The sequence below is a fragment of the Oncorhynchus nerka genome, linkage group LG2 (genome assembly GCF_034236695.1).
Source record: "Oncorhynchus nerka isolate Pitt River linkage group LG2, Oner_Uvic_2.0, whole genome shotgun sequence".
Taxonomy (NCBI): Eukaryota; Metazoa; Chordata; class Actinopteri; order Salmoniformes; family Salmonidae; genus Oncorhynchus; species Oncorhynchus nerka.
In genome coordinates this window covers 65,324,931-65,349,715 of record NC_088397.1, presented here as the reverse complement: position 1 = coordinate 65,349,715, position 24,785 = coordinate 65,324,931, and the positions used below count along the sequence as shown (strand labels likewise).

Below are 24,785 nucleotides of genomic sequence, written 5' to 3'. Positions count from 1 at the left end.
TCACTTAGGTAATGTATTTTCAGGTAGAGATACCTCACGAAGCAACTGTGCATTCTTCGGTCTCTTACATAGCAGGCATAACAGAAACACGTAGGCCTGTAATGGATTATGGTCTTTGTAGTTAATTATCACTTTTTCTGCGTTAAACTATGTAGAACATTGGCCTGTTGGAAAATACAACTCCCTACTATATTCCACAGTTCAGGCTTGATCTGATTTATCTCTAGAGAAACTGCAGCGCAGTGTGCGCATTGAGCTCACAGGAAATACCTGAATGAAATGGAATGGAAGGCCGGTCAATTAGTTGTTTTAAAAAAACTAAAAATAACTGACATTTCGGTTAATTGCTCAGCACTACCTGCCTGGTTCACCTAGTACCTCTCCCACTTCTCACTTCTTGTTCTTCAGTTGGTTGGCCAGCCAGTTCAGTCCCTTGTAGAGGCTGTACCCACTGGTGGTGCATGTGGCCTGGATGTACCAATTACGGTGGCGCAGGGAGTGCAGGCCCATCTTGTCTGTGATCTCAGCCGCGTTCATGGCATTGGGAAGGTTCTGTCAGGGGTCAAAGGTAAAATGTTAGCAAAAGCAGACATGTTGACCCCACAGTCATGGCAGTTATGGGGACAAGGGGGTGATTGATGGGTTGAGTTCAATTTTCTAGTTTGGATTAAGGTCATCTTTCATTACAATTTTCCAAAATCGAGTAGCTGATTCGTTTCTGGGTGCCAAGATTAGGGTAAAGGAGATAGGGTGCAAGCCAGGCAGCAGGCTGTTTGTCTGCCATTTGCACAGTCAGTGTAGTCAGCTCAGCTATCCCTATTGAAACTGTGTCTGTGCCTCGACCTAGGTTGGGCAAAACTAAACATGGCGGTGTTCGCTTTAGCAATCTCACTGGAATAAAGACCTCCTCCATTCCTGCCATTATTGAAAGAGATTGTAATACCTCACATCTCAAAATAGGGCTACTTAATGTTAGATCCCTCACTTCCAAGGCAGTTATAGTCAATGAACTAATCACTGATCATAATCTTGATGTGATTGGCCTGACTGAAACATGGCTTAAGCCTGATGAATTTACTGTGTTAATCTTGGATCTACCCATCCCGCATCCGGGAGAATTGTCATCAACTGACACTAATTAGCATAATCAATTAGCACATCAGTAGATGTAAGAAGGGTTATATACACTGCTCAAAAAAAAGGGAACACTAAAATAACACATCCTAGATCTGAATGAATGAAATATTCTTATTAAATAATTTTTTCTTTACATAGTTGAACGTGCTGACAACAAAATCACACAAAAATTATCAATGGAAATCAAATTTATCAACCCATGGAGGTCTGGATTTGGAGTCACACTCAACATTAAAGTGGAAAACCACACTACAGGCTGATCCAACTTTGATGTAATGTCCTTAAAACAAGTCAAAATGAGGCTCAGTAGTGTGTGTGGCCTCCACGTGCCTGTATGACCTCCCTACAATGCCTGCGAATGCTCCTGATGAGGTGGCGGATGGTCTCCTGAGGGATCTCCTCCCAGACCTGGACTAAAGCATTCGCCAACTCCTGGACAGTCTGTGGTGCAACGTGGCGTTGGTGGATGGAGCGAGACATGATGTCCCAGATGTGCTCAATTGGATTCAGGTCTGGGGAACGGGCAGGCCAGTCCATAGCATCAATGCCTTCCTCTTGCAGGAACTGCTGACACACTCCAGCCACATGAGGTCTAGCATTGTCTTGCATTAGGAGGAACCCAGGGCCAACCGCACCAGCATATGGTCTCACAAGGGGTCTGAGGATCTCATCTCGGTACCTAATGGCAGTCAGGCTACCTCTGGTGAGCACATGGAGGGCTGTGCGGCCCCCCAAAGAAATGCCACCCCACACCATGATTGACCCACCGCCAAACCGGTCATGCTGGAGGATGTTGCAGGCAGCAGAACGTTCTCCACGGCGTCTCCAGACTCTGTCACGTCTGCCACGTGCTCAGTGTGAACCTGCTTTCATCTGTGAAGAGCACAGGGCGCCAGTGGCGAAATTGCCAATCTTGGTGTTCTCTGGCAAATGCCAAACGTCCTGCACGGTGTTGGGCTGTAAGCACAACCCCCACCTATGGACGTCGGGCCCTCATACTACCACCCTCATGGAGTCTGTTTCTGACCGTTTGAGCAGACACATGCACATTTATGGCCTGCTGGAGGTCATTTTGCAGGGCTCTGGCAGTGCTCCTCCTTGCACAAAGGCGGAGGTAGCGGTCCTGCTGCTGGGTTGTTGCCGTCCTACGGCCTCCTTAACGTCTCCTGATGTACTGGCCTGTCTCCTGGTAGCGCCTCCGTGCTCTGGACACTACGCTGACAGACACAGCAAACCTTCTTGCCACAGCCCGCATTGATGTCCCATCCTGGATGAGCAGCACTACCTGAGCCACTTGTGTGGGTTGTAGACTCCGTCTCATGCTACCACTAGAGTGAAAGCACCGCCAGCATTCAAAAGTGACCAAAACATCAGCCAGGAAGCATAGAAACTGAGAAGTGGTCTGTGGTACCACCTGCAGAACCACTCCTTTATTGGGGGTGTCTTGCTAAATGCCTATAATTTCCACCTGTTGTCTATTCCATTTGCACAACAGCATGTGAAATTTATTGTCAATCAGTGTTGCTTCCTAAGTGGACAGTTTGATTTCACAGAAGTGTGATTGACTTGGAGTTACATTGTGTTGTTTAAGTGTTCCCTTTGTTTTTTTGAGCAGTGTAAATACATTTGATTGATTGACTCGCTCCCTGTCATTACTGTCCACCACCAAGATCAGACCTGAGAGAGAGGATTGAGAGCGAGAAAGACAAAGCAAGAGAAAGAGAGAGAGAGAGAGAGAGATGAAGGGCTCATAGGGGGAATGTCATTGCCAAAGTTGAACCTAAGGCTCATCACAATATTTCAGTGAATGGATGTTTGAATGTAGCTCACCCTGTGTGTTCTGGATGTAGCGTCTCCAGAGTGGGTGGATCTTGTCCTGGCCGTCCACGTCTCATAAAATGAAGCGGATGTACTTGTAATCCACTGTCTCCACATTAAACCCTGTGGGGAGGAGCACACTACAGTAGTAACACTACAGCCTTATTGTAAACTAACATTCAGCACAGTATGGGCCATTCCATATTCCATACACCTGACAGAGAACCCGATTCAAAGATGAGGTACAGTAAGTGGAGAACTTGGACTTTAGTGTAAACAGTTCATTGAAATACATGTAGGTGTCCTCTTATCATGTATGCCTGTGTGCAAGAGAAAGGGGGAGTGTGTGAGAGTTTGAGTCTGTACTGTGTGTCTGTGAGTACATACCAATATTCCCTATAAGACTATTTAGCAGATTCCCAAAAATATTCCTCATGATGGTGACAGCTTGGCTTTCCTCTCCACCCATGGTTCTGAGAGTGTTCTTGGATTGGGTTAGGATTTGATGGCAGCTCCCAGCGAATGGCTGACTGGCGTTCAGGAGGGAGGGCTGAGAGAAGCAAATACATTTATTAAATGTTAAACTTTTCACCAGGGTAACCAATGTAGATCAGATTGATGTAATGTGTATGCAGAGGAGGAAAGATCAAATAAACTCAACTTTTTTGATGGATCAAACGAGACAAAGATAAAGCAGAATCAAACATAGTACATCAGAATCCAACACACATTTCCCAACCAGGCAGATTTGAAATCACAAACACACACACTCCCACTTTGCAAGTCATTGAAGATCTTTAATTGGCTTTATCTCACAAAGACACAGAGACAGACAGCTAGAGACAGTCTCTCTCTCTCTTTATTTATTTCACCTCATTTTTACATTCTGTCATAAAGATCATATATTCATATTTTTAAAAATGTAAATAACAAAGGACCATAGTAAGTGCCAAATAAGGTAACAAAAGAGTTGACTATTTCATCTTCAATCATCCATGAATCCCCTTGTGACAGGGGGAAGGAAGCTTGGTGTGTACAACAGGGAGAGGCAATTGAATGGAAGCTTCACATCTATGGCTAACAGTTGACGTGTTATGAACTCTACACGCTCAGTTTTTCACCACAAAACGGCCAAAGGAGTAGAACCAGCTCACCTGCTTTAACATTATGATTTGGCTATTAGATGTTCAATGTTTCTTTTTGAAAAAACGATTTTAAAGGAATAGAAGGAATAAAACAAGAGTTAATTTAGCATTAACAGGTTTGACCTTAACATTTTTTTTTTTTTTTACCGTAAAATGAATCACTAATCATGACTTTATCAAATCAACAAAATAAATAGGCCTTAATAATGATAGTGAAAACATGGATAAATATTGTGATTAAGTGGGTTAAAATGTTCCTAAAAGTCACAGAGGATGCTGAATTTTGGCACTGTAGCAAGTCTTTATTAATATAAAATCTAATTTATTGAATGTGTTCTATGTAAAAGACAACTTCATTTAATATACCAGGCTTCTCAAATGTAATATTTGTAAACAATTTCTACTTAAAATATCAAATGCACTTATTCGTGGTGTGACCCAGCAACTTTCCTTGAGGACTGCCTTTGTCTTTAGATTAATACCCTCCCTACATCTGATGTCATCAAGAATAGCATAATTGGTGAATTTATATTATAATTGCTGTGTATTTCATTTTTTTAATCCAGAGGGAGAAGTGAGCATTGGCTATCATTGCCCTGTTGTGTCGCATGTTGTCTTGTCCATAAAATGTGGTATTAGAATAGGATCTCTATGGCCCTGTCCCTGGTGCCTCTGATCTGGCTGATTCACTAAACACAAATGCTTTGATTGTAAACTGTCTGAGTGTTGGAGTGTGCCCCTGGCTATCCGTAAATAAATAAAAAACAAGAAAAACTTGCCCTCTGGTTTGTTTAATAAGGAATTTTGATAGTTAAGTATATTTTAGCAATAACATTTACTTTTGATAGTTAAGTATATTTAAAACCAAATACTTTTAGACGTTTACTCAAGTAGTATTGTACTGGGTGACTTTCACTTTTACTTGAGTAATTTTCTATTAAAGTATCTTTACTTTTACTCAAGTATGACATTTGGGTACTTTTTCACACCATTAGCCAAGTAGTCTATCTTCATATAGCAGCATTATCCATCCTCCTTATTTTGCCTATATGATTCAAGTCTACAAGTGATAAAGCCTATAGCCAAGCCTATTCAGGATGGACACCATTTACACCTAGGTGGCTTCTTGGCTGTTAGCAAAAATAGCAAGGAGCATGTTAGCCTACTTTTCAAGAGAATAAGCTCATCTCGCTTTTAGTTTTCAAATGAATGTGTCAAAGTATGAAAATGATTTCCCAAAGGTGGAGTGTATGTTTCATCACGAGAAGCAAGCAGACAGCGAGAGCATCGTGCCATCGTCATGGCAATACACCCCCATTCAATTGTACATAAATGCATGTGATGTTAGAGCCAGCTACAAGCCAGTACATCTATGAAACAAAATAATATACATACACAAATAGAATTATGTCTCACTATGCCCTGTTGTTTGATATTTGTCGGTATTTTTGGTAATATTGCGTGCTTGCATCTTCACTTACCTCCAACTTTGACACACGCTGCATTCAAGAATAAGCAATACAGTCGGAAAAAGATCAGACCATATTTGCCAGTGGGAAAAACAGCAATGGTAGCATAATGGGAGAAATTCGCAATAGTCAATCACCTAAACACTAGGTTGTAAAGCTTTAAGCATGGGCATATCATGCCTTATAGGTGTGCTGGTAATGGCAAAATATATCAAATCCTTATTGAAGCATACAAACTGATAATGCAAAACAAATGATTTTGGCGTGATGAATTGTACATCAGATATAGGCACACACATAGCGGCAGGAAGTCTATATTGGTCTTTTGTCAAAAATGTAAACAATGTATTTGAGTGTTTACCAGCATTTGTAACTTAAGTCTGATAATTATCAGTACAATAAAGCTAATCTGATAACACTTGTGGAATATAAAATACTTGCTTGATATATGTTTTCCAGTTTCTTGAAAATCTTTGCAAATGCAACATTTCTATGTGAAAACTGAAATGGTCTATCCATTCTTTTTCCATTTTAGTAGCTGCTCTCATCCAGAGCAGTTTACAGTAGTGAGTGCATACATATTCATACTTTTTCTTACTGGTCCCGTGGGCATCAAACCCACAACCCTAGCATTCAAGCACCATGCACGACCAACAGAGACACATCATCACATCACAAAACATCTGATGTCTCAATGTACTCAATGAATGTATTGTGCATCGTTTTTCTTCATGGTGATGTAAAGTCTGCAGTTACTGGTAAATTTACATTAAATGGATAGTAAGGATGGTTAATTAATACTGCACATAATGGTTGTTTTTCATGCTATTTGTTCAAGAGAAACATATTATTTGAGGTGGATGTTTGTGTCTTTTCTTATAACTTTGTACCTTTAAATGTAAATGTTTGTGGACAGGGTTGTGTTCTTTCAGGATTCCATTAAAATGACAATCACAGAGAAACAAATATATATATTTTTTACCTTTATTTAACTAGGCAAGTCAGTTAAGAACAAATTCTTATTTACAATGACAGCCTACCAGGAAACAAGGGTTAACTGCCTTGAACGACCGATTTTTACCTTGTCAGCTCAGGTATTCAATACAGTAACCTTTCGGTTATCGGCCCGACACTCTAACCACTAGGCTACCTGCTGTCCCAACTATTGAATTCTGCAAGATTCTGTTCTCAATTATACAACTACCTTTTTTGTCAAAGTGGAGATGCTGGACAAAAGTGTTTTGTCCACACTACAGATGTCTATATCGGTAATAATACACTGCTCAAAAAAATAAGGGAAAACTTAAACAACACAATGTAACTCCAAGTCAATCACACTTCTGTGAAATCAAACTGTCCACTTAGGAAGCAACACTGATTGACAATACATTTCACATGCTGTTGTGCAAATGGAATAGACAACAGGTAGAAATTATAGGCATTTAGCAAGACACAATAAAGGAGTGGTTCTGCAGGTGGTGACCACAGACCACTTCTCAGTTCCTATGCTTCCTGGCTGATGTTTTGGTCACTTTTGAATGCTGGCGGTGCTTTCACTCTAGTGGTAGCATGAGACGGAGTCTACAACCCACACAAGTGGCTCAGGTAGTGCAGCTCATCCAGGATGGGACATCAATGCGAGCTGTGGCAAGAAGGTTTGCTGTGTCTGTCAGCGTAGTGTCCAGAGCATGGAGGCGCTACCAGGAGACAGGCCAGTACATCAGGAGACGTGGAGGAGGCCGTAGGAGGGCAACAACCCAGCAGCAGGACAGCTAACTCCGCCTTTGTGCAAGGAAGAGCAGGAGGAGCACTGCCAGAGCCCTGCAAAATGACCTCCAGCAGGCCACAAATGTGCATGTGTCTGCTCAAACGGTCAGAAACAGACTCCATGAGGGTGGTATGAGGGCCCAATTTGCCACTGGCGCCCTGTGCTCTTCACAGATGAAAGCAGGTTCACACTGAGCACATGTGACAGACGTGACAGTCTGGAGACGCCGTGAAGAATGTTCTGCTGCCTGCAACATCCTCCAGCATGACCGGTTTGGCGGTGGGTCAGTCATGGTGTGGGGTGGCATTTCTTTGGGGGGCCGCACAGCCCTCCATGTGCTCGCCAGAGATAACCTGACTGCCATTAGGTCCCGAGATGAGATCCTCAGACCCCTTGTGAGACCATATGCTGGTGCGGTTGGCCCTGGGTTCCTCCTAATGCAAGACAATGCTAGACCTCATGTGGCTGGAGTGTGTCAGCAGTTCCTGCAAGAGGAAGGCATTGATGCTATGGACTGGCCCACACGTTCCCCAGACCTGAATCCAATTGAGTACATCTGGGACATCATGTCTCGCTCCATCCACCAACGCCACGTTGCACCACAGACTGTCCAGGAGTTGGCGGATGCTTTAGTCCAGGTCTGGGAGGAGATCCCTCAGGAGACCATCCGCCACCTCATCAGGAGTATGCCCAGGCATTGTAGGGAGGTCATACAGGCACGTGAAGGCCACACACACTACTGAGCCTCATTTTGACTTGTTTTAAGGACATTACATCAAAGTCGGATCAGCCTGTAGTGTGGTTTTCCACTTTAACTTTGAGTGTGACTCCAAATCCAGACCTCCATGGGTTGATAAATTTGATTTCCATTGATAATTTTTGTGTGATTTTGTTGTCAGCACATTCAACTATGTAAAGAAAAAAGTATTTAATAAGAATATTTCATTCATTCAGATCTAGGATGTTTTATTTTAGTGTTCCCTTTATTTTTTTGAGCAGTGTATTTATAACTAACCCTAACAGCTCCTTGCAGTGTTGCCAATTCCTCAGTACGGAAAGTAGCCATTGGCTGTCCTAAAAGATGCTTAATGACGTCATCGCCAAATTTGCATAATTGGCCATATGCATGTAATTGTGATGGACGCTGTAGGAGAGAAGAATAACGTGGGAGAGACAAAAAGTGAGTAAAAAACACCCTGAATATGTTTAAGACAAAAAATGAACTTTCTTCTGTCGATACTTCCATTTTTTTATGGTCACAATTCCAACCCTCCTACTTTATCCGGGCTTGGAACCGGCAAAAGTGACCCAAAAGAGACACTGGTGGAGTTACTTAGTTTTTTATTTTATTTTTTATTTTATTTTTCTTAATTTGGTTTGGTTTTTAACCTTATGGTCCACTTAGGAGCCTTCAACAAGTCACAGTAAAACATGAACATTTTTAACCATATATTTTGTTTTACATCTTTTGTATACAATCTACATTAACAATCTAAATGGACAAAACAGAGACAATAGAAAAAACGGTCAATGGCAATGTGAGAAAATTATGGTAACTACTCTGGCCCTAATTCAGGTAAAAAAAAAAAATCCCCATCCCCCTCCACACACACACAGGCTGTGCTGGCTCACAAAGAGTAGTCATCGTCATTTTGGTCAAGGCTCTCTATGGCAGGTTCAGCAAATTGAGGGAGTTGACTTAAATGAGTAAGCGGCTGCAAAACATTATCAGGCAGCTGATGCTCATAGCAAACCTCACCAGAGAGCTTCAGTCCATATCGAATGTACAGGATGGAGTTAAGGGTCTGCAAGGACATCCGATTTCTAAGTTTGCTTTTTACCACACTCATCTGGCTGAATACTCTCTCGACTTCAGCATTCGAGTGTTGCAAGGACAACACAGACACAGCAGTCATGGCAAGTTCTTGAAACGGGTTGATATCAGCTGCATCCCTGAACTTCCAAATCTCACTCCAGAAGCCCAGTGTGTTTTTTTGTCTGATTCCATTTACTAAGATGAATCTTGTCTATCTCTGCAGGGGAGTAGCCAAGGAGTTTGGCAATTTTTTATATTTCTCCAGGGCTCTTATTGTGCTTTAGAGTTTCCTCCACATTGAAAACTGACATGTACATTTACATTTACATTTAAGTCATTTAGCAGACGCTCTTATCGTACTACAATGCTTCTTATTGGCCCTTTGAGTACATCAACATTTGCTAGTGGATTCAGCATCCTGCTGCTCACAGACTTGATCAGGCTAATGTAAGGAATTGCTATTTCGTATGCAGGTGACTAAACTTACTGCTAATTACATGGCTACAACTCACAGTAAAGCCTGTGGGGTCCCCTACAGGATAGCTCCCACATTACACACATAATCTCCCTTTTTTAACCGAACACTGTGCCCGAAGAAGATCCTACGATGACGGACAGACAACTGAGCCAATGGCGGAAGACTACAGACTACAACCAGCTGAACCAATCCGGAGATCCGATCTTCCTAGGGTCAACCTACTTTCTGTGACGTATATAAGGGCTGTGCTGACTGTTTACGCGCTCTCTGCCTGCTGTTCCAACACGAACTAACGGAAGAGCCGTATTTACGTGTACCAGATATTCTCCCTCTGAAATAAACTGTCGCTTGTCGTACAATTTTAACACCTGGTCTGAATCGATCCTTAACCGGCTCACCCTTCTAATATCCTTTTATCAACACTAACCAAGCTGTCAAGTAGCTTAAGAGGATCTACTTGTTCTCCCTCAAAAGCCTTGATGGCCAACTGTACCTCACCCAGCACTGACTTCAAAAAAGTCAGATACAATAATGTTTTGAGGAGTATAAAACCTCAGCCATGTAGCAGTGTTCACTGGACTTGGTGACTGCAAAATGCAGCCTAAGCTCCTCCCACTGGTCCAAAATGCGTGAAACCGCAGGTTCAATGGAGAGCCAACATGTGGCACACACCTTGGTTATCTGTAAAGGTTTCCCCCCACAGTTGATGGTCTCATATATGGCCTTGTAGGCCTCCCTGTACTTTGGAGACACTGAAAACCAGTTATAAGTCTCTCGTACCAAGTACTCCACACTACGGGGGATGGTGTCATTGGAAGCATGACTTACAGCAAGCTGCAGAGTGGCACACACAGCGAATAAGAACCAGATATTTGAGGCCATACTCCTCCTTCAGCACTTTATGGACCCCATTGTTAATCCCCGTCATAACAGAGGCATTGTCAGTCCCTATCCCCAGGAGTTTCTATTTTTTAAGACAACACTTCTTGTGGAAAGCCACAACAGCACGGGCTATAGATTTGGCATCTCCTCCCTCCAACTCAACAAGCCACAGAACTGTTGATACAATTGTCTGCTTGGTGTCACGAAAGTACCTTATCACAACCCCCAGGTACTTAGAAACACGTACATCCATAGACTCATCGAGGAGGCTGAAACGCTGGTCACCCACATCTGAGACCAACTTTTTCAGAAAGTAGGGTGCTAGAACACCATTAATAATTTCTGTGCACTTTGTCCTGTGCATTTTGAAGTGGGTAGCAGCAGTAGAGTCTGAGAAAGCAGCTCTACGTGCTTCTCCAATGTGATCACATGCCAGCATGGAACAGTGTTCAGCGATAGCTAATGCCATGGTGGCCTCTGCCTTTTTTGCAGAGTCTATTTTTTAAACCATAAATGGCAGCTTGTTTTGGGTGGAACTGTTATAAGGCCTTGTCTTTTGAGTATGTTTTTGAGTTGTCATGTATTTTTTTACATCACTAAGTTTGGCGTAGAAATCGGCCTTACAATACAGGATGCCCGTGTATCATCTCCAATAAACAGCTTCAAACAGCCTTTGAATTCAGGGTTTGATTCCCAGTCCTTTCTGTATTTTTGAGTGTACTGTTAAGACTGAGACATTATGAGCTAGCCAGCTAGATGTTTAGCTTATGTCACAGAGAGGTACACACACAGTGGCAAGGTGAGTAAATGACAGGCTGTGGGAGTCAAATGCAGTGATTTATTTTTGTGCAGTGATTTATTTTAGACAAAGAACATTTTACATTTACATCCCGTCCAGAATGTAAGCAAGCATCAGCTTCCCACTTGCGCGATTCATTTGCAGTTTGGATGCGGAGGGGTGAACATCTCCTGCTCTGACTGCAGCTGGGAGGGACTGCTGCGCGAGGACTGGGCTACCTGTGAGTGCTTTGTGATGGAGATTGGGCCCACAGCAGCACCCGTTGCTCGTTGAGAAGAGTAAGAACGATACGTGCTCTCACGTCAGTCTCCAAAAACACCAGATAAAGTCGCTAGAATGCTCGCTAAATATAGCAAAAAAATCGCTAAGTTGGCAACACTGGACTCGCCTCTGTCCTTTCTTCTGTGGGGTTTATTGGTGGTTCCCATCCAACTTTATGGTGCATTACTGCCACCTACTGTACTGGAGCGCCCCCGCCTCCAGACTGTGTACGTATGGGAGTCCTATTTTAGAAATGGACCAACAGAAGTATATATAGTGGGGTTCCTGCCAATGCCCAAATGCTTTTAAAGAGCTACATTTTAGCTAATGATTCATAAATACACTAGATGACAAATATGTGGTGCTGTGTTGAAACCAACGTGCCTCCATCTTGTAAAAAATATTTTGGAAGCTATAGAAATGCATTTATTAGTGTCTATGTGTGTTATATTACAGACAGACACCTTAATGAATATGTTTTAATTATATTATCGTGAGATAAACAAATGTAAACAAATTCTTAAGCTATAATTTTTTGGAGATTTCTAATGTTACTAAATACAACAACAAAAATGCTTTAATAAATGTACTTTTGTCCTTGAAACATTTAATTGAAATACTGTAGAATTCCATTAATTCCTATGGAGGGCTGCTTATATTTTCTTAAAATCTGTGCCACTCCATTTAGTATGAATTGTTACTTTATGTTACATTACATTGGTCTATGTAAATCCAGGAAACTGAAATTAGTATGATATGTTATGTTTGGTCTGACATTAGATTACTTAAGACAAAAATGAAAGAAGCGTGATTGGATGTATAATGCGAAAATATAGCATCCCAAAGGTTGCGTGTTCGAATCCCATCACAGACAACTATAGCATTTTAGCTAATTAGCAACTTTGCAATTACTTACTACTTTTTAGCTACATTGCAACTACTTAACATGGTAGCTAACCCTTTAACCTATAACCGCTAGCCCTAACCTAACGTAGCGTATCATACTAAAGCAGTCAAACAAAACATGTCAAACTAAATTATCAAGACGTAGGATACTATACATCTTGCAATTCATATGATATTGTACGACCGCTACAACATTGGTTGGTCAATGTAATGTAACATATCACACTAAATGGAGGTGCTGGATTTTAGTGGAATATAATACGCTTTGCTCTGAGACCAGGTTGCACTGGGGAGTGTCAATATGGCGGACCGATGGCTTCAAAGACTCAATGGTCAACCATAACATCAACAATCTAGGGTTTATGTATACATAATTGAGTCCAGCTGGCACACAGGTCAGTACAGACGGTGGTGACTGTCATGTGAGGTATGGAAAGTAAACAAACAATCAAATAGGCTATAGCGCTAATCAGATACAGCACAACGGGCAGCAACCACCATGATCTGAGGTTTCAGATCGCGATGAAAGTAGCCTGGTCCTAGGCCAGTTGAAAGGACATATCCTAACTGCTGGGGCTTTTATCAGACTCACAACTGCCCTCAACCGACACGAAGAATGTAACTGCACCGTTACCCATCAGCAAGGGACTTCTGGGTTGCTGGCGGAATGTTTAAGGCGGGCACTTCGCTGACCCAGGTGTTTTAGGACAACGTCCGCGGTTCGGCTGCCCTGTTATCGCCATAGCCTAATATAACAACACATCAGCCTTAACCGGCGTCTAGCCTGCTTTACCTTCGATAGTCAATCGTCGGCGCTTGCATGCTCTACTGAAGTTAGTTGGATAGTTTTCCAAAAGGTCGGATTTACAATGAAAGCCAAGACTGGGGTCATCCTAGTCATGCTTGCTGCTTTCGTTTATGTTGCAGCACAGGATGCTGAAGCCGAGCAAAATGTTGTGGAAGAGTTATTGGTGGAAACCTTGGTGAGTTCTGTCCATTTTCTCCAAAGCAGCGAATCTTGCACGTGCCGAATACAATGCATTTCAACATTCAGACCAAATTGAAACTATGTAGGCCTATCAGCTTGTTATTGTTAACATTGATAATGTATCGCTTATTTATGTAATAAAACTGTATTTTATTTATTTGGAATGCAAATTACTTTCTTTTTTTTCTTCTCCACCTTCATAAGGTGAAACCCGAAACTTGCTCTATAATGTCAGAAATGGGAGACACGCTACAAATCCACTATACGGTAAGAAAAAAGTGTACATTAATAGCCTAACTAACATTTCAATGTCAAAGGTAGGCTAGGCACCGCCCTGTTTGACATAAGCCTACATGCTTATTGAGACAAATGCCGATTTTTATGAAATCTGGTCAAAGGTGTTCTCTGCAGTTGAAGTGGTGCTGATTCATAGCACCTCGATACATTTGACTCGATACGATGTTGCCTATGTGGCACGGTGTGAAGCAGCAAGTTCATTTTTCACTAAAGACGGGGAAATTCGTGTGCCAATCAAATATTGTCAAATAAAAGCAACTTTCAGTTTTGCATTACACTTAGTTTGTAATCATATCTGGGATGGCAAGTAAATTGCGTGTTTTACCCCATGTGCAATGGACACGTTTTCCGCGTGCCAAACATTCTACTTGGTAGATAGTGTGATGGGGGAGCTGCAACACGTCAGCACTCCTGCTCATTACCAGATTTCTATAACATGTGGTTTTGATAAGTAAAATACCTAACCAGGCGTTGTAAGATCTGTCATGTCTGAGCAGGAGAACATGACCAAACCAGAAAGGATGAGGCATAACTGGGCCTAAAATCTGTCTTCAGCAGTAGGTGACGTTTTCTAATCTTAACCACACTGCCAACCATTAAATCCAAAAAGCACATTTTGTTTTCATTTTTACGATAAAACCATTTTTGACTGTGGCTATTAACTAGTGAAAACCGTCGGCCATCATTGGCTAGAATGGTCCCATGTGACTTCATTGACAGACGAGGTCATTGATTCAACCAGTGTGCCCAGTGCAGCCACTCCTGTAAAGAACGTTAAACAGTATGTCAAGTGTTTCACAATTTACTGTGACTTTAACGGGATGTGCATCTTAACCTTCTATTTAGATTAGAATCACAGTTTAGGTGCAAAATCTCTTAACATGCACCTACCATATTGTTCCAATGCTCTGAACAGGGTAAACTGCTGGCAGATGGCAAGGTGATTGACTCATCACTGTCCCGGGACCCCCTTGTTGTTGTGCTGGGAAAGAGGACCGTTATCCCTGGTAAAATCACAACCATTCAAAAAGACAGTTTGACAATATATTGATCACACAAAACAGGAACACTAGCTTAAGTTAACAGTATTCTAAACTGGGTGGTTCTAGCCCTGAGTACTGATTGCATGACAGCTGTGGTATATCAGACCTTATACCACAGGTATGACAACATTTATTTTTACTGTTCTAATTAGGTTGGTAACCAGTTCATAATAACAATAATGCACCTGGGGGGTTTGTGGTATGTGGGCTGTATCCAGTCCTTAGTGGTATATTGGCCATATACCACACCCCTTCGTGCCTTATTGTTTAAATATACCTTCAAATATAGCTCACACTTGCAGTGCAGTGTTTGTTATTGCATCATTCACTGGGAGACTGTATCTCCAACAGGTCTGGAACAGAGCTTGGTAGGAGTTTGTGAAGGGTAAGTAAACAGTCTAGGTCTGCCAATACAACATTTTGAAGTGGACTACATTAATTTAGAACCACTTCCACTAGGAATTCAATACGACTTGGCAAGGCAAGGACAATGTTTCAAATATCGATATTACCACTATGTGAAGCAAATCAAAGATCCTGTCTGAAATTACTTTGGTAAAATGTCACAAATAGTGGATAACGTAAATCTATGAGAATAACCTTGTTCTGTCTTATGGTCCTCTAGACAAAAAATCAAGACCACTATTCCACCACACCTTGCCTATGGAAAGCGAGGATACCCTCCCACCATCCCAGGTACTTAAACACATCTGCATACACACAATAATAAATACAGCAATAAATGTCTCACCTTGATAACTGTCTAGCTAGTCCAGCACCTTTTCAAAGGTCTGGCTGAGCACAGCAACACACACTCAGTAGTTGATCCTCTCTCACTCTTCTTCCCTCTGTCCTGTTAGCTGATGCTGCCCTAGAGTTTGAAGTGGAGGTGATGTCACTGATCCAGGTAACCCCATGGCAGAAGATGGTGAACGATGTCTTCCCTCTAGTGTGTCTGGGCCTGGTTCCCACTCTGCTGGGCATGGTGGGCCTCTACCTCTATAACAAGGCCAATGCCCAGCGGCCAGGCAAGAAGGCCAAGAAGAGAAAGAATAAATAAAGGAAACTCACAGAACTATTTAAATAATAAAATGTAAAAACAACAAGGGAACGTTGTTATTATCGGATGGAATAGTCCTCTTTTATTTGATGGATATTGTAAGACACCTGGTAGAAAGAAGTAACACACAAATAGAATAAGGAATTGAGTTCTGTCAGGAGTGCATTCTGGCAGTTTAAAGTTAATCTAGGAGTGATGGTGTGTGATGTGAGCCTGTTATTGAGTCTACAGCGTGCGCTGCACAACATGTGCTGCCTCAATGACAGTGTGGCGCTTGCGTTGGGCATCAGCAGTGGGTTGAACGCCGAGGGTGGGCCGTGACACCATCAGCAGGGGGTTGCGATGGCGGAGGATCTCGTCACTAACGGAGATGCCATCCAGGTACTGGCGCAGTAAGATCCGCAGTTGCTGGTTCTCCTGGGTCAGAGCTCCTCTCTCCCGTTCCAAACACAGCCGCTCCAGCAGAACCTTGTTATAACGCTGCCAGAACCGCTCCAGAACCAGGTAGTCCAGCATGGCCTGAGCAAACCGGGTTACAAATGAGAAGTTGGGTGGGAGTCACAGATCAGATCAGTGTGTGTATAATACAGTACTACCAATACCTGTGCCAGCTCCTCAGATGGAGTCTCCATAGCATTAGCTCTCTCCTGGCTCTCTTCCTCAGCAGTGAGAGATGAGGTGTAGAAAGGCAGGACTTTCTCATGTTCTGTCTCCAGTTTACGACACATCTCAGCCAGACGCAGCAGCCTCTCCCCCTGATCCACAACATCACAGGATGGTGTGAGAATTCATAGGAAGTGAATGTGAGTCAGTACACATGCATAAGTGTGCTGTGTATGTTTGGTTGCTAAATGTACATACTGTATGTGTCTACATGCATTAACGTTAGCACCTTAGTGATGATGCCCTGTAGGTTCTTGGCAGCGGCGTTGCTGTGCACGGTGAGGTTGGTGAGCTGGTTCCTCTCGGCTGCGCGGGCACGGCTCAGCTGGGCCTTGAGCTGGCGAGCCTGCAGGGTCACCTCCTCCCTGGCCGCCCTCAGGCCCCGTGCTGCCCCCTCACTCTCCTTCTGGCTGGAGTTCAGCCTAGAGCGCAGAGCAGATATGGAGTCCTGGAGGGGAGAGACACCAATACAGTGGGAAACGAGCACTCATGCTGACATACACAGAGGGCATGCATGAATACTGTATTCAAATAAAGTTAATAATACAATCACATATAACAAATGAGCAATGTAAGCATTCTATTTTCATATGGTAGACTGTTGCTCAGAGTAGTCCTCTTGACCCTTTATTCTACATAGGAGGACCCCTACATAGGAGACCCGAGTTACGTGCCTGTAAATGGAACTTCATTCCATTTTTATGCATTTTTCTCTGTGTATTCTGACCTTGATCTTAAGTATGGGGAAACGCATGTGACAGCCAGATATTAGTTTGGGGATGTGATCACAGAAATGGAGGTGTGTCTACAGATTCATCTATTCTGACCTTGACTTAATTCCCTCATAATTTCACCTTTACTCGCGAGGAAACCATGAATAAGGTCAAGCAACCCGTCGGTTCCAAGTTTTAAAAAAAAACTACTTTATTTTTACCCGATAGTAATAACGCCATTCTCCACGCACTGTAATTTATAAATTAATAAAGAGCTAGGTAAATGAGTAATCTGTTTGGATAAGGGGATTGTAAATATAAATAACAATTGGTTTTGGTTTATTTTAATTTATGATCGCTGGAGACAAATTTGAAATCAGTAATATGGCTGCAAACTGAAAAGCTTATCAACATGACAGGTATTTATGCTCCTTTCCCACAGTATGAAATGTTGTTCCGCTATGCATAATTTAAATCGTATGGCCTTAACTTTTAAGGATAAATCTTGGAAATGCATAGCCGAGCAGAATGACAGTCATGCCAAATTGTACCTTTGTGCGCTCTAGAATGTTTTCATCATATTCCCCAACTTTTCTTGTTTCCTACAATTTCCTATTGGTAGCGACCATAAGTAATAACCACACATATTTAACTGACAATTTAGGGTTAATTCCCTTCATTCCATTGTTTGATTTTGCCGGCCTTTATTTGTTTCCTCTAAACGCTGTCCTGTCCATGTGGTTGTTGCGGAGGGTCGCTAGCAGTAGTAAATCATTTTTATTTAGAAGTTGTCCAATATTTTGGGACATGTAGCCTATTTGAATAATTATGGAAGGCAGACCAAATGTGGCAGTTTAAACCTGGAGCTTGGCGCACGGTTCATGACAACTGGACTGTTGTCATCACAGTTCCATCATCAGTGAGGATTAAGGTAGATTTATATGACTACACTTTTCTCCCCTTCCAATATTTCATGGATTGAACAACTGAATATGGCAACTTTCAGGATGAACCAAACCTATGTATTTTTGATTAATCAATATACGTTGTGCATAAAGGCACTCAAAACCATTTTTTAAAAATGTATTAATTATGTAGATTCATAAATACTTTCCTAATCCTAAATAATCAACAGATTTTTAAATCTACTAAACAGACTAATATGATTAACATATTTTGATGGCTTTCTTCATTGATCTCTAATACTCAGAACCCGTTCTCTCGATATATTCTAGTGAGTCTTGAGAAAATTATAATTAAAAGGTACACTGTATTTAACGGGATGGCTTTTGATAAATGTACTGAAAACCCTATTAAATTAAAACTCCATGAGAAAATCTGTTGGCCAACAAGTGGGAGGGTTTTCAGCAGTTTAATTAAATGTATTCAGTGCAGATATTGGAGGCACACCCAAAGAGTTTGTTGCACACCTGCATACGGTAAGTCTGAATACCAAATACTGAGAAGTGTTTCAATCAAAACATGTTAAAAGGGCATAGATTTCCGAAGTCTGAATTGGCCCCCATTGGAAAAGTAGTCTCAGTAGCCCTACACTGACCTGCATCTTCTGCAGCCTCCTCATCTGCGTGTCGATCTCCTGGGCACTGCGCTGGTCGCGGGTCCTCAACGACTCAAAGGCGATGTGACGGTCCTCTGTAGCCTCATTGTAGCTGCGTAGGGCCTGTTGGAACTGACGCCACAGGCCCTCCACCGTCCCCTCTAACTGGATCCTCAACGCATGTTTCTCCTCTATGTTCTAATGGGAGAGGGAAAGGAAATCACAGACAGGGAATGTAAGCCAGCTCACACAACATCCCCTAACAGCTGGTTCAAGGCTTGTTTTGTTCTGTTCATAACGATTAAGGTTAAAGGGATACTTCGGGATTTTGGCAATGAGGCCCTTTATCTTCTTCCCCAAATGATGAACTCAGATGAACTCGTGGATACCATTTTTATGTCTGTGTCCATTATGAAGGAAGTTAGAGGTAGTTTTGTAAGACAATGCTAACTAGCGTTAGCCCAATGGCTGGAAGTCTATGGGTATCTGCTAGCACGCTAAAGAGGAGAAATTATCCTAGATCAATTGTGAGGATCTGCAAATGGAGGGAGGGGAAATGAAAGAGGCCCACCAGAGGGAAAAACAACTGATGCTGGTTGTTTGAGCCAGACCCCTACCCTGTTCTTGATGTCGTCTCTGGTGCTCTGGTAGTCCTGGCGAGCCTCCCCGTCTACCTCCATGTAGAACTGCTCCATGGCAAAGGTCACATCCTCCAGGTAAGCACACTCCTGCTGGTGCTGGGACAGGATCTGCTCCCTGGGAAACACACACACACATTTAAGTAATTTAGCAGAAACTCTTATCCAGAGCGATTTATAGTTAGTGCATTCATTTTAAGACAGCTAGGTGAGACAACCACATATCTTAGTCATAGTAAGTACAATAAAAAAAGCTATCAACAAAGTCAGTACTAGTAGGAAAAAGTCAAGTGTGAGTGTTAGTTCAAGAAAGGTAAAGTTCTTTAGTTTTTTTTGGGGGGGGGGGGTGGAATTATTTAAGATACACACTCTCTCACACACACACTATCACCCACACACACACACAACATGAGGCTGCTGAGGGGAGGACTGCTCATAACAATGGCTGGAATGGTGTGTAATGGCTGGAATGGACTGAATGGTATCAAACACATGGAAATTATGTGTTCCACACCATTCCATTTACTCCGTTACATCCATTACTATGAGCCCGTCCTCCTCAATTAAGGTGCCACAGGTCGCCTGTGACACACACGCAGCTGTCAATTCACATACAACACAGAGCATATCTAGTAAATATCAAACTTGCATCAAGGTTAGAAAAGCTTTTAATCTAAATAGTTTAGTGCAGCATAATTCAGTGGATAAGAGCGTCTGCTAAATGACTTAAATGTAAAATGTTATTAATTGTTGTGCAGAACTGTGTATAGTGTCTCTGGCTGTCTATTAGAGAACTGGACGGATAGGTCTATCTGTCATGGTGTGTGTGAGAAGGTTTTACACACACCTCTCAGAATTGAATTCGTAGCTCAGTCCCTCCAGGCCGCTGTTCCACTGCTGCTCCAGCGATGCCAGCCTACCCTTCTGCAGGGCCAGCAGGCAGTCCACACACTCCAGGTGAGAGCGCAGGGCCTGGGCTGACTGCTGCTCTGCCTCACTCAGGTCACACACCAAACACTACAGCAGAGAGAGAGATATAGACTGTCACACCACAGGCGGCCGGTGATACCTAAATTTGGGAGGACGTAATGGCTGGAACAGAATTCATGGAATGGTTTCGAAGACATCAAGCACATGGTTTCGATGTGTTTGTAACCACTCCATTCCAGCCATTATTATGAGCCGTCCTCCCCTCAGCAGCCTTCTGAGTCTCTCACACACACCAAGAAGAAGTCTCTCACAGATGCTTGTGGAAATAAATAAATACCTAACCTTGATGACACTGTCCTTCCGGTCCAGCACCCTCTCAAAGGTCTGGCTGAGCACAGCAATGTCACTGCGCAGTTCAGCTGCCCGTGTCTGGCGGAGAACTGCTCGCCACTGCTGCGTCAACTTGTGCAGGTTCACTGCACTGTTGCGCTCCTCCTTCTGCAGCTTATCCTGGTTGCATTACGGGTAGAGATGATGGGGACAGTACTTAGAGGTCATGCAAGGACATTTTGAGAATAGAATAGGCTTAACAAGTTGCATCAGGCTGTGTGACTTTTCATTGGGTTACATTCTTGAACGTACCTTGAGAAATTGAGTTAGCATGTCTTCCTTCCTTTTGGCCATCTCGTCCTCTGCCTGGGCCCTCTGCTGCATGTACAAGAGTCTCTCTTCCTCCGTCATCCCTGCCTGCTTCCCTGCTCCCCCCTTTTTTGCACCTTTCTTTGGCATGGTTCCTCTCTCAAGCTCCTCCTGGGGTGCTGTTTTGGTGTCACTCAGCCCACTTCGCTCTCTTCATTCAGAATGGGAAGCCAAGACTTAAGAGGTAAGACAGACATACTTTAAAAAAAATGAGGAACCCACACAAAACAGCCTAAACATTTAATTAACATCAAGTTGGTTGTCATTGTCCAATAACCAAGCAAACGCATAGTAAAGAAAACTAATGACCAATGCCTAGCTACTGTCATATGGTCTTGTCCAGAGCCTGCCATGTCCATGCAGTTTTACAAACAACCCGTAATTGTATTTGCGACAACTAACATGATGCGATGTCTTACCTGTGTGAATTCTAGAGATATGATAGCGGGATCTCCACAAAATGAGTTTGTGTTTGGTCTCCTAGCAACATTCTAGGAGTTAAACCCACCCAGGGGGCGCGCCAGACTGCACATACCGCGCCGCCAATGTGCCAAAAATAAAGTGCTAGGGAAAATGCTATGCATCGACAAAGCAATCATTATCAATGAATGAACAATATCATACAATGAATTAATTTAGTAACTTGTGATAATGTGCAAAGTAGGTTTATCAATACCCAGTTGCAGAAACGATACATTATGCAAATAAAGCAAGCGTAATTTGCGTAACATAATGGCAAATGTGCCCTTTCTTGGGAGACATTTCTCGCTGTCCAGGACAGACAGGAAAACGTAGAATAATTTACAAATAACATTGAAAGGAAAGTATTGGAATGCCGAAGCGAAGCGCCAGTCAATTTGTAAGATCAACAGAGAAACTTCGATTGTACAAACAAATGTTTGTAAATTGCGGATTAATGGCAATGCATAATGGGAAATGACGTCTATTACTAGCAAAGATGCCACATACATATCCTTCCGCAGAAAAATAGTATTGTTATTTTGTAGAACTAAAATAAGTAAACATTTGATTTATTTGATAATAGCATAATTATGCAAACTATATATTAAAAACAAATACATATGAGTGCTTTCTGTGTCATTCACAACATCCAGGGTTGCTAGAGAGATAATTCGGTCGCCACCCATCCCTCAGGTCCTGTGGTGGTGAGTGCTTAGCTGAATTGCCCATGATTTTGAAAACGAATTAGTTTTTTATAAACTCTCATTGTTGTGAAATGTACGGTCGGCACCCATGCTTCCGGTCCAGTTCGTTTATATTCTGATGCAGAAAAAATGGAACGTAGTCGCCTTATTCTGGAACGTCACAGCGAGTTCGTTGCAATAGGGTTTCTATTTCCGGCAACATTCGCGTGACGCTAGCGCATGCAAAAGTGATACTTTCCTTTGAGAGCTTGAAAGTTTTACACTGACAGAACCGCACAAAATCTTACAATTAATCACCCTGACAATCATTATATGCTCAGTACGAGGCTGTCACAATTTGATGAAGGAGGCAGTTTTTACAACAGCAATGTTTTGAACACCAACCGGAGTCCCATATGACCTGCATCCACCTCCTAAAGACACAGTCTTTGCGGCTCTGGCTCAAAGCGTTTAATCTAAAGAAATCACCAAAACGTCCCATTGTATGCTCCTACCAATTCTTTGACAATAAGTTTACAGTGGAGCATCCACACCCAGAAAAATGGCTTGGCTACGATACTCCACTCGTGAAGACGCGTCGGGTGTTGGTCAGGCAGTCATCAGCGACAGGTAACGTTAAGCCAAACGCTTGAGCAGTTTGCATGCTCTTGTAGCTAAGCAGTCTCATAATAGCACAATTTATTTCCTCTACAACTCAATAAAAAAAATATATATACTTAATTATTATGATTATTACATATTATTAGGAGCATCCATGCAGTATGGTGTTTTGTTATAAATTGTCCATTGACTTGCCATTGACAAGCCATACTGATTTCTTAACAGATGACACAACAGGTTCAAGTTGTCACCAAATTGAAAATGGGGATTGGCCAACACGAATAGAAAGAATGGATTTACCTTCAGAGAAGGATGCCCAAACCCAATGGGAAGACCCATCTCTAAGTGATCACAACTACAGCTCAGGTGATCATGTAAAGCTCACTATCTGTGAGGCAGGGATACAGTGCCCAGCAGCACTGCTCTACAAAACCCTGCTGAGGAATGAAGCACTCTGTTGACTGCATACAGGCTTGTCTCTTGCTGCCCTTTCTACCCTCCTGGTAGAACATCTTCTACCCTTCTACAAAGGCAGCTTTCAATTAGACCTGACAGACCAACTTCTGATGACACTGATGAAGCTCAACTTGCTGCAGCAGTACATAGCAGAAAGGTTTGGTGTTTTCCAGGGTATTGTCAGTTGAGTGATTAGTTATTGGATTGACATGATGGAAGAGAGTCTGAGGGAGTACATTCCATGGTTGCCAAGGGAGATCATCCGTGCTACAATGCCACAATGTTTTAAGGACTACTACCAAGGACCAACCTGGATTATCGACTGCTCAGAAATTGCTTTACAGAATGCAAGAATCTGGATTCAAGGGGGGAGTCATTCAACCATTACTACACCCAGAACACTATCAAGTACCTTGTGGTCAGTCTGGTGATGTTAATTTCTTCAGCATGTGGAGGTAGATGTAGCAACAAATATATAACGTTGGATTCTAGGTTCTTGGAGAACCTCTGTCCAGATTATGAGGTCATGGCTGACCGGGGCTTCACAATCCATGAACTGGTGTATGAGAGGAAGGTTAAATGAACAATTCCAGCCTTCACAAAAATAGGCGCACAGCTGTCAGTGGAGGACACCACATGTACAAGATTGATAGCCAACGTGAGGGTTCATGTGGAACGCGTAATTCAAAGGCTCAAACGGTTTAGAATCATCTCACAGTCAGTGCCAATCGACCTCTCATCGAAAATGGACAAAATACTTTGAATCTGTGCTGCCCTGTGTAACCTGTGTGGTGATATCATTCATGAAGATGTTGAATCAACTGATCAGTCAAATGCAATTCACAGGGTTGATTTCCCATTATGAATTAAAGTTGTCTAAAGTTACGTTAAATACATTTCAATTCATTATATAACAACTCAACTGAATTATTTGTTTTACATACTCATTAATATTAATAAAAAACAAAGCCATAAAAATCATTTCTACAGTACTGTGACTGTTGATGCAGTAAGTCAGGCTTTGTAATTGAATATTGTATAACTGTGGACCAGCTAGCTAACTAGATTGCTAATTTGCCGGTACGGTATGGTTGGTTAGCTAGTTTCTTGCTTATTCTGACAAAGACCACTGCACTAATAGGAAACTCTTAGGCAACAATTATAAACATTTTCTCTTTTTGTATGTTGAATAAGGCTTAAGTTGAGGAAACTGAACTTGAGCCTGCTTGAAACATGGGTTTTGTTTTGGTTGACCAAGAGTCGGTATATCGCAGGTTGGTTCTTTGTATGCACTGTATGTTTGTGATAAACAAATTATTCTACCTATATTAATTATACTGTAATTACTGATGCAGCATTTGTGATGTTTTTAGATCAGTTGACTGAGCCTTGCTAATGGGAGTAGCTAATTGGCTGAAATGAACCTACACAAAGGACTGGAGTTGAGGAACACTTGTGAATAACTCGACAGTGAGCCTCTGCTGATGTTTCAAGA

At 42.3% G+C, this 24,785-nt stretch overlaps 2 protein-coding genes and 1 long non-coding RNA gene across 5 annotated transcripts; 2 read left to right on the top strand and 1 right to left on the bottom strand.

The window, feature by feature from the left end:
- Positions 1-13,337: 13,337 nt before the first annotated feature.
- On the bottom strand, positions 13,338-22,818 carry ccdc65 (coiled-coil domain containing 65). 3 transcript variants are annotated; one of them, XM_029677774.2, is made up of 10 exons: positions 22,729-22,818; positions 21,012-21,244; positions 20,712-20,879; positions 20,287-20,456; positions 19,419-19,557; positions 18,802-18,999; positions 16,760-16,978; positions 16,470-16,622; positions 14,656-16,386; positions 13,338-14,526 (listed from the first exon to the last, which is right to left on the bottom strand). In XM_029677774.2, exons 2-9 carry the CDS (start codon positions 21,156-21,158, stop codon positions 16,093-16,095), a joined length of 1,488 nt encoding a protein of 495 aa, XP_029533634.2. In that variant the 5' UTR covers positions 21,159-21,244; positions 22,729-22,818; the 3' UTR covers positions 13,338-14,526; positions 14,656-16,092. The 3 variants fall into 3 exon arrangements, with proteins under 3 accessions (XP_029533634.2, XP_029533625.2, XP_029533643.2); XM_029677765.2 differs by lacking the exon at positions 22,729-22,818 and adding an exon at positions 21,488-22,152; XM_029677783.2 differs by lacking the exon at positions 22,729-22,818 and adding an exon at positions 21,488-22,152 and having other exon boundaries at positions 21,012-21,219.
- Positions 13,345-15,934, top strand: LOC115139918 (peptidyl-prolyl cis-trans isomerase FKBP11-like). The gene is made up of 6 exons (XM_029677794.2): positions 13,345-13,462; positions 13,672-13,734; positions 14,681-14,771; positions 15,159-15,192; positions 15,433-15,503; positions 15,668-15,934. The coding sequence occupies exons 1-6, from the start codon at positions 13,349-13,351 to the stop codon at positions 15,865-15,867; spliced, it is 573 nt and encodes a 190-aa protein (XP_029533654.2). The 5' UTR covers positions 13,345-13,348; the 3' UTR covers positions 15,868-15,934.
- On the top strand, positions 22,756-24,618 carry LOC115139925 (uncharacterized). Its single transcript, XR_003865181.2, has 2 exons — positions 22,756-22,843; positions 23,060-24,618. It is a non-coding gene; the product is annotated as an uncharacterized LOC115139925 (long non-coding RNA).
- The last annotated feature ends 167 nt before the right edge of the window (positions 24,619-24,785 follow it).

Bases quoted from the DNA above. Each gene is read 5' to 3' on its own strand.
- LOC115139918 (XM_029677794.2), top strand. From the start codon at position 13,349: ATGAAAGCCAAGACTGGGGTCATCCTAGTCATGCTTGCTGCTTTCGTT. The intron at 13,463-13,671 runs GTGAGTTCTGTC...CACCTTCATAAG, and splicing joins AGTTATTGGTGGAAACCTTG to GTGAAACCCGAAACTTGCTC. The intron at 15,193-15,432 runs GTAAGTAAACAG...ATGGTCCTCTAG, and splicing joins TTGGTAGGAGTTTGTGAAGG to ACAAAAAATCAAGACCACTA.
- ccdc65 (XM_029677774.2), bottom strand. From the start codon at position 21,158: ATGCCAAAGAAAGGTGCAAAAAAGGGGGGAGCAGGGAAGCAGGCAGGG. The intron at 20,880-21,011 runs GTACGTTCAAGA...TAATGCAACCAG, and splicing joins TGCTAACTCAATTTCTCAAG to GATAAGCTGCAGAAGGAGGA. The intron at 16,979-18,801 runs GTCAGTGTAGGG...TCTCCCCTCCAG, and splicing joins GGAGGCTGCAGAAGATGCAG to GACTCCATATCTGCTCTGCG.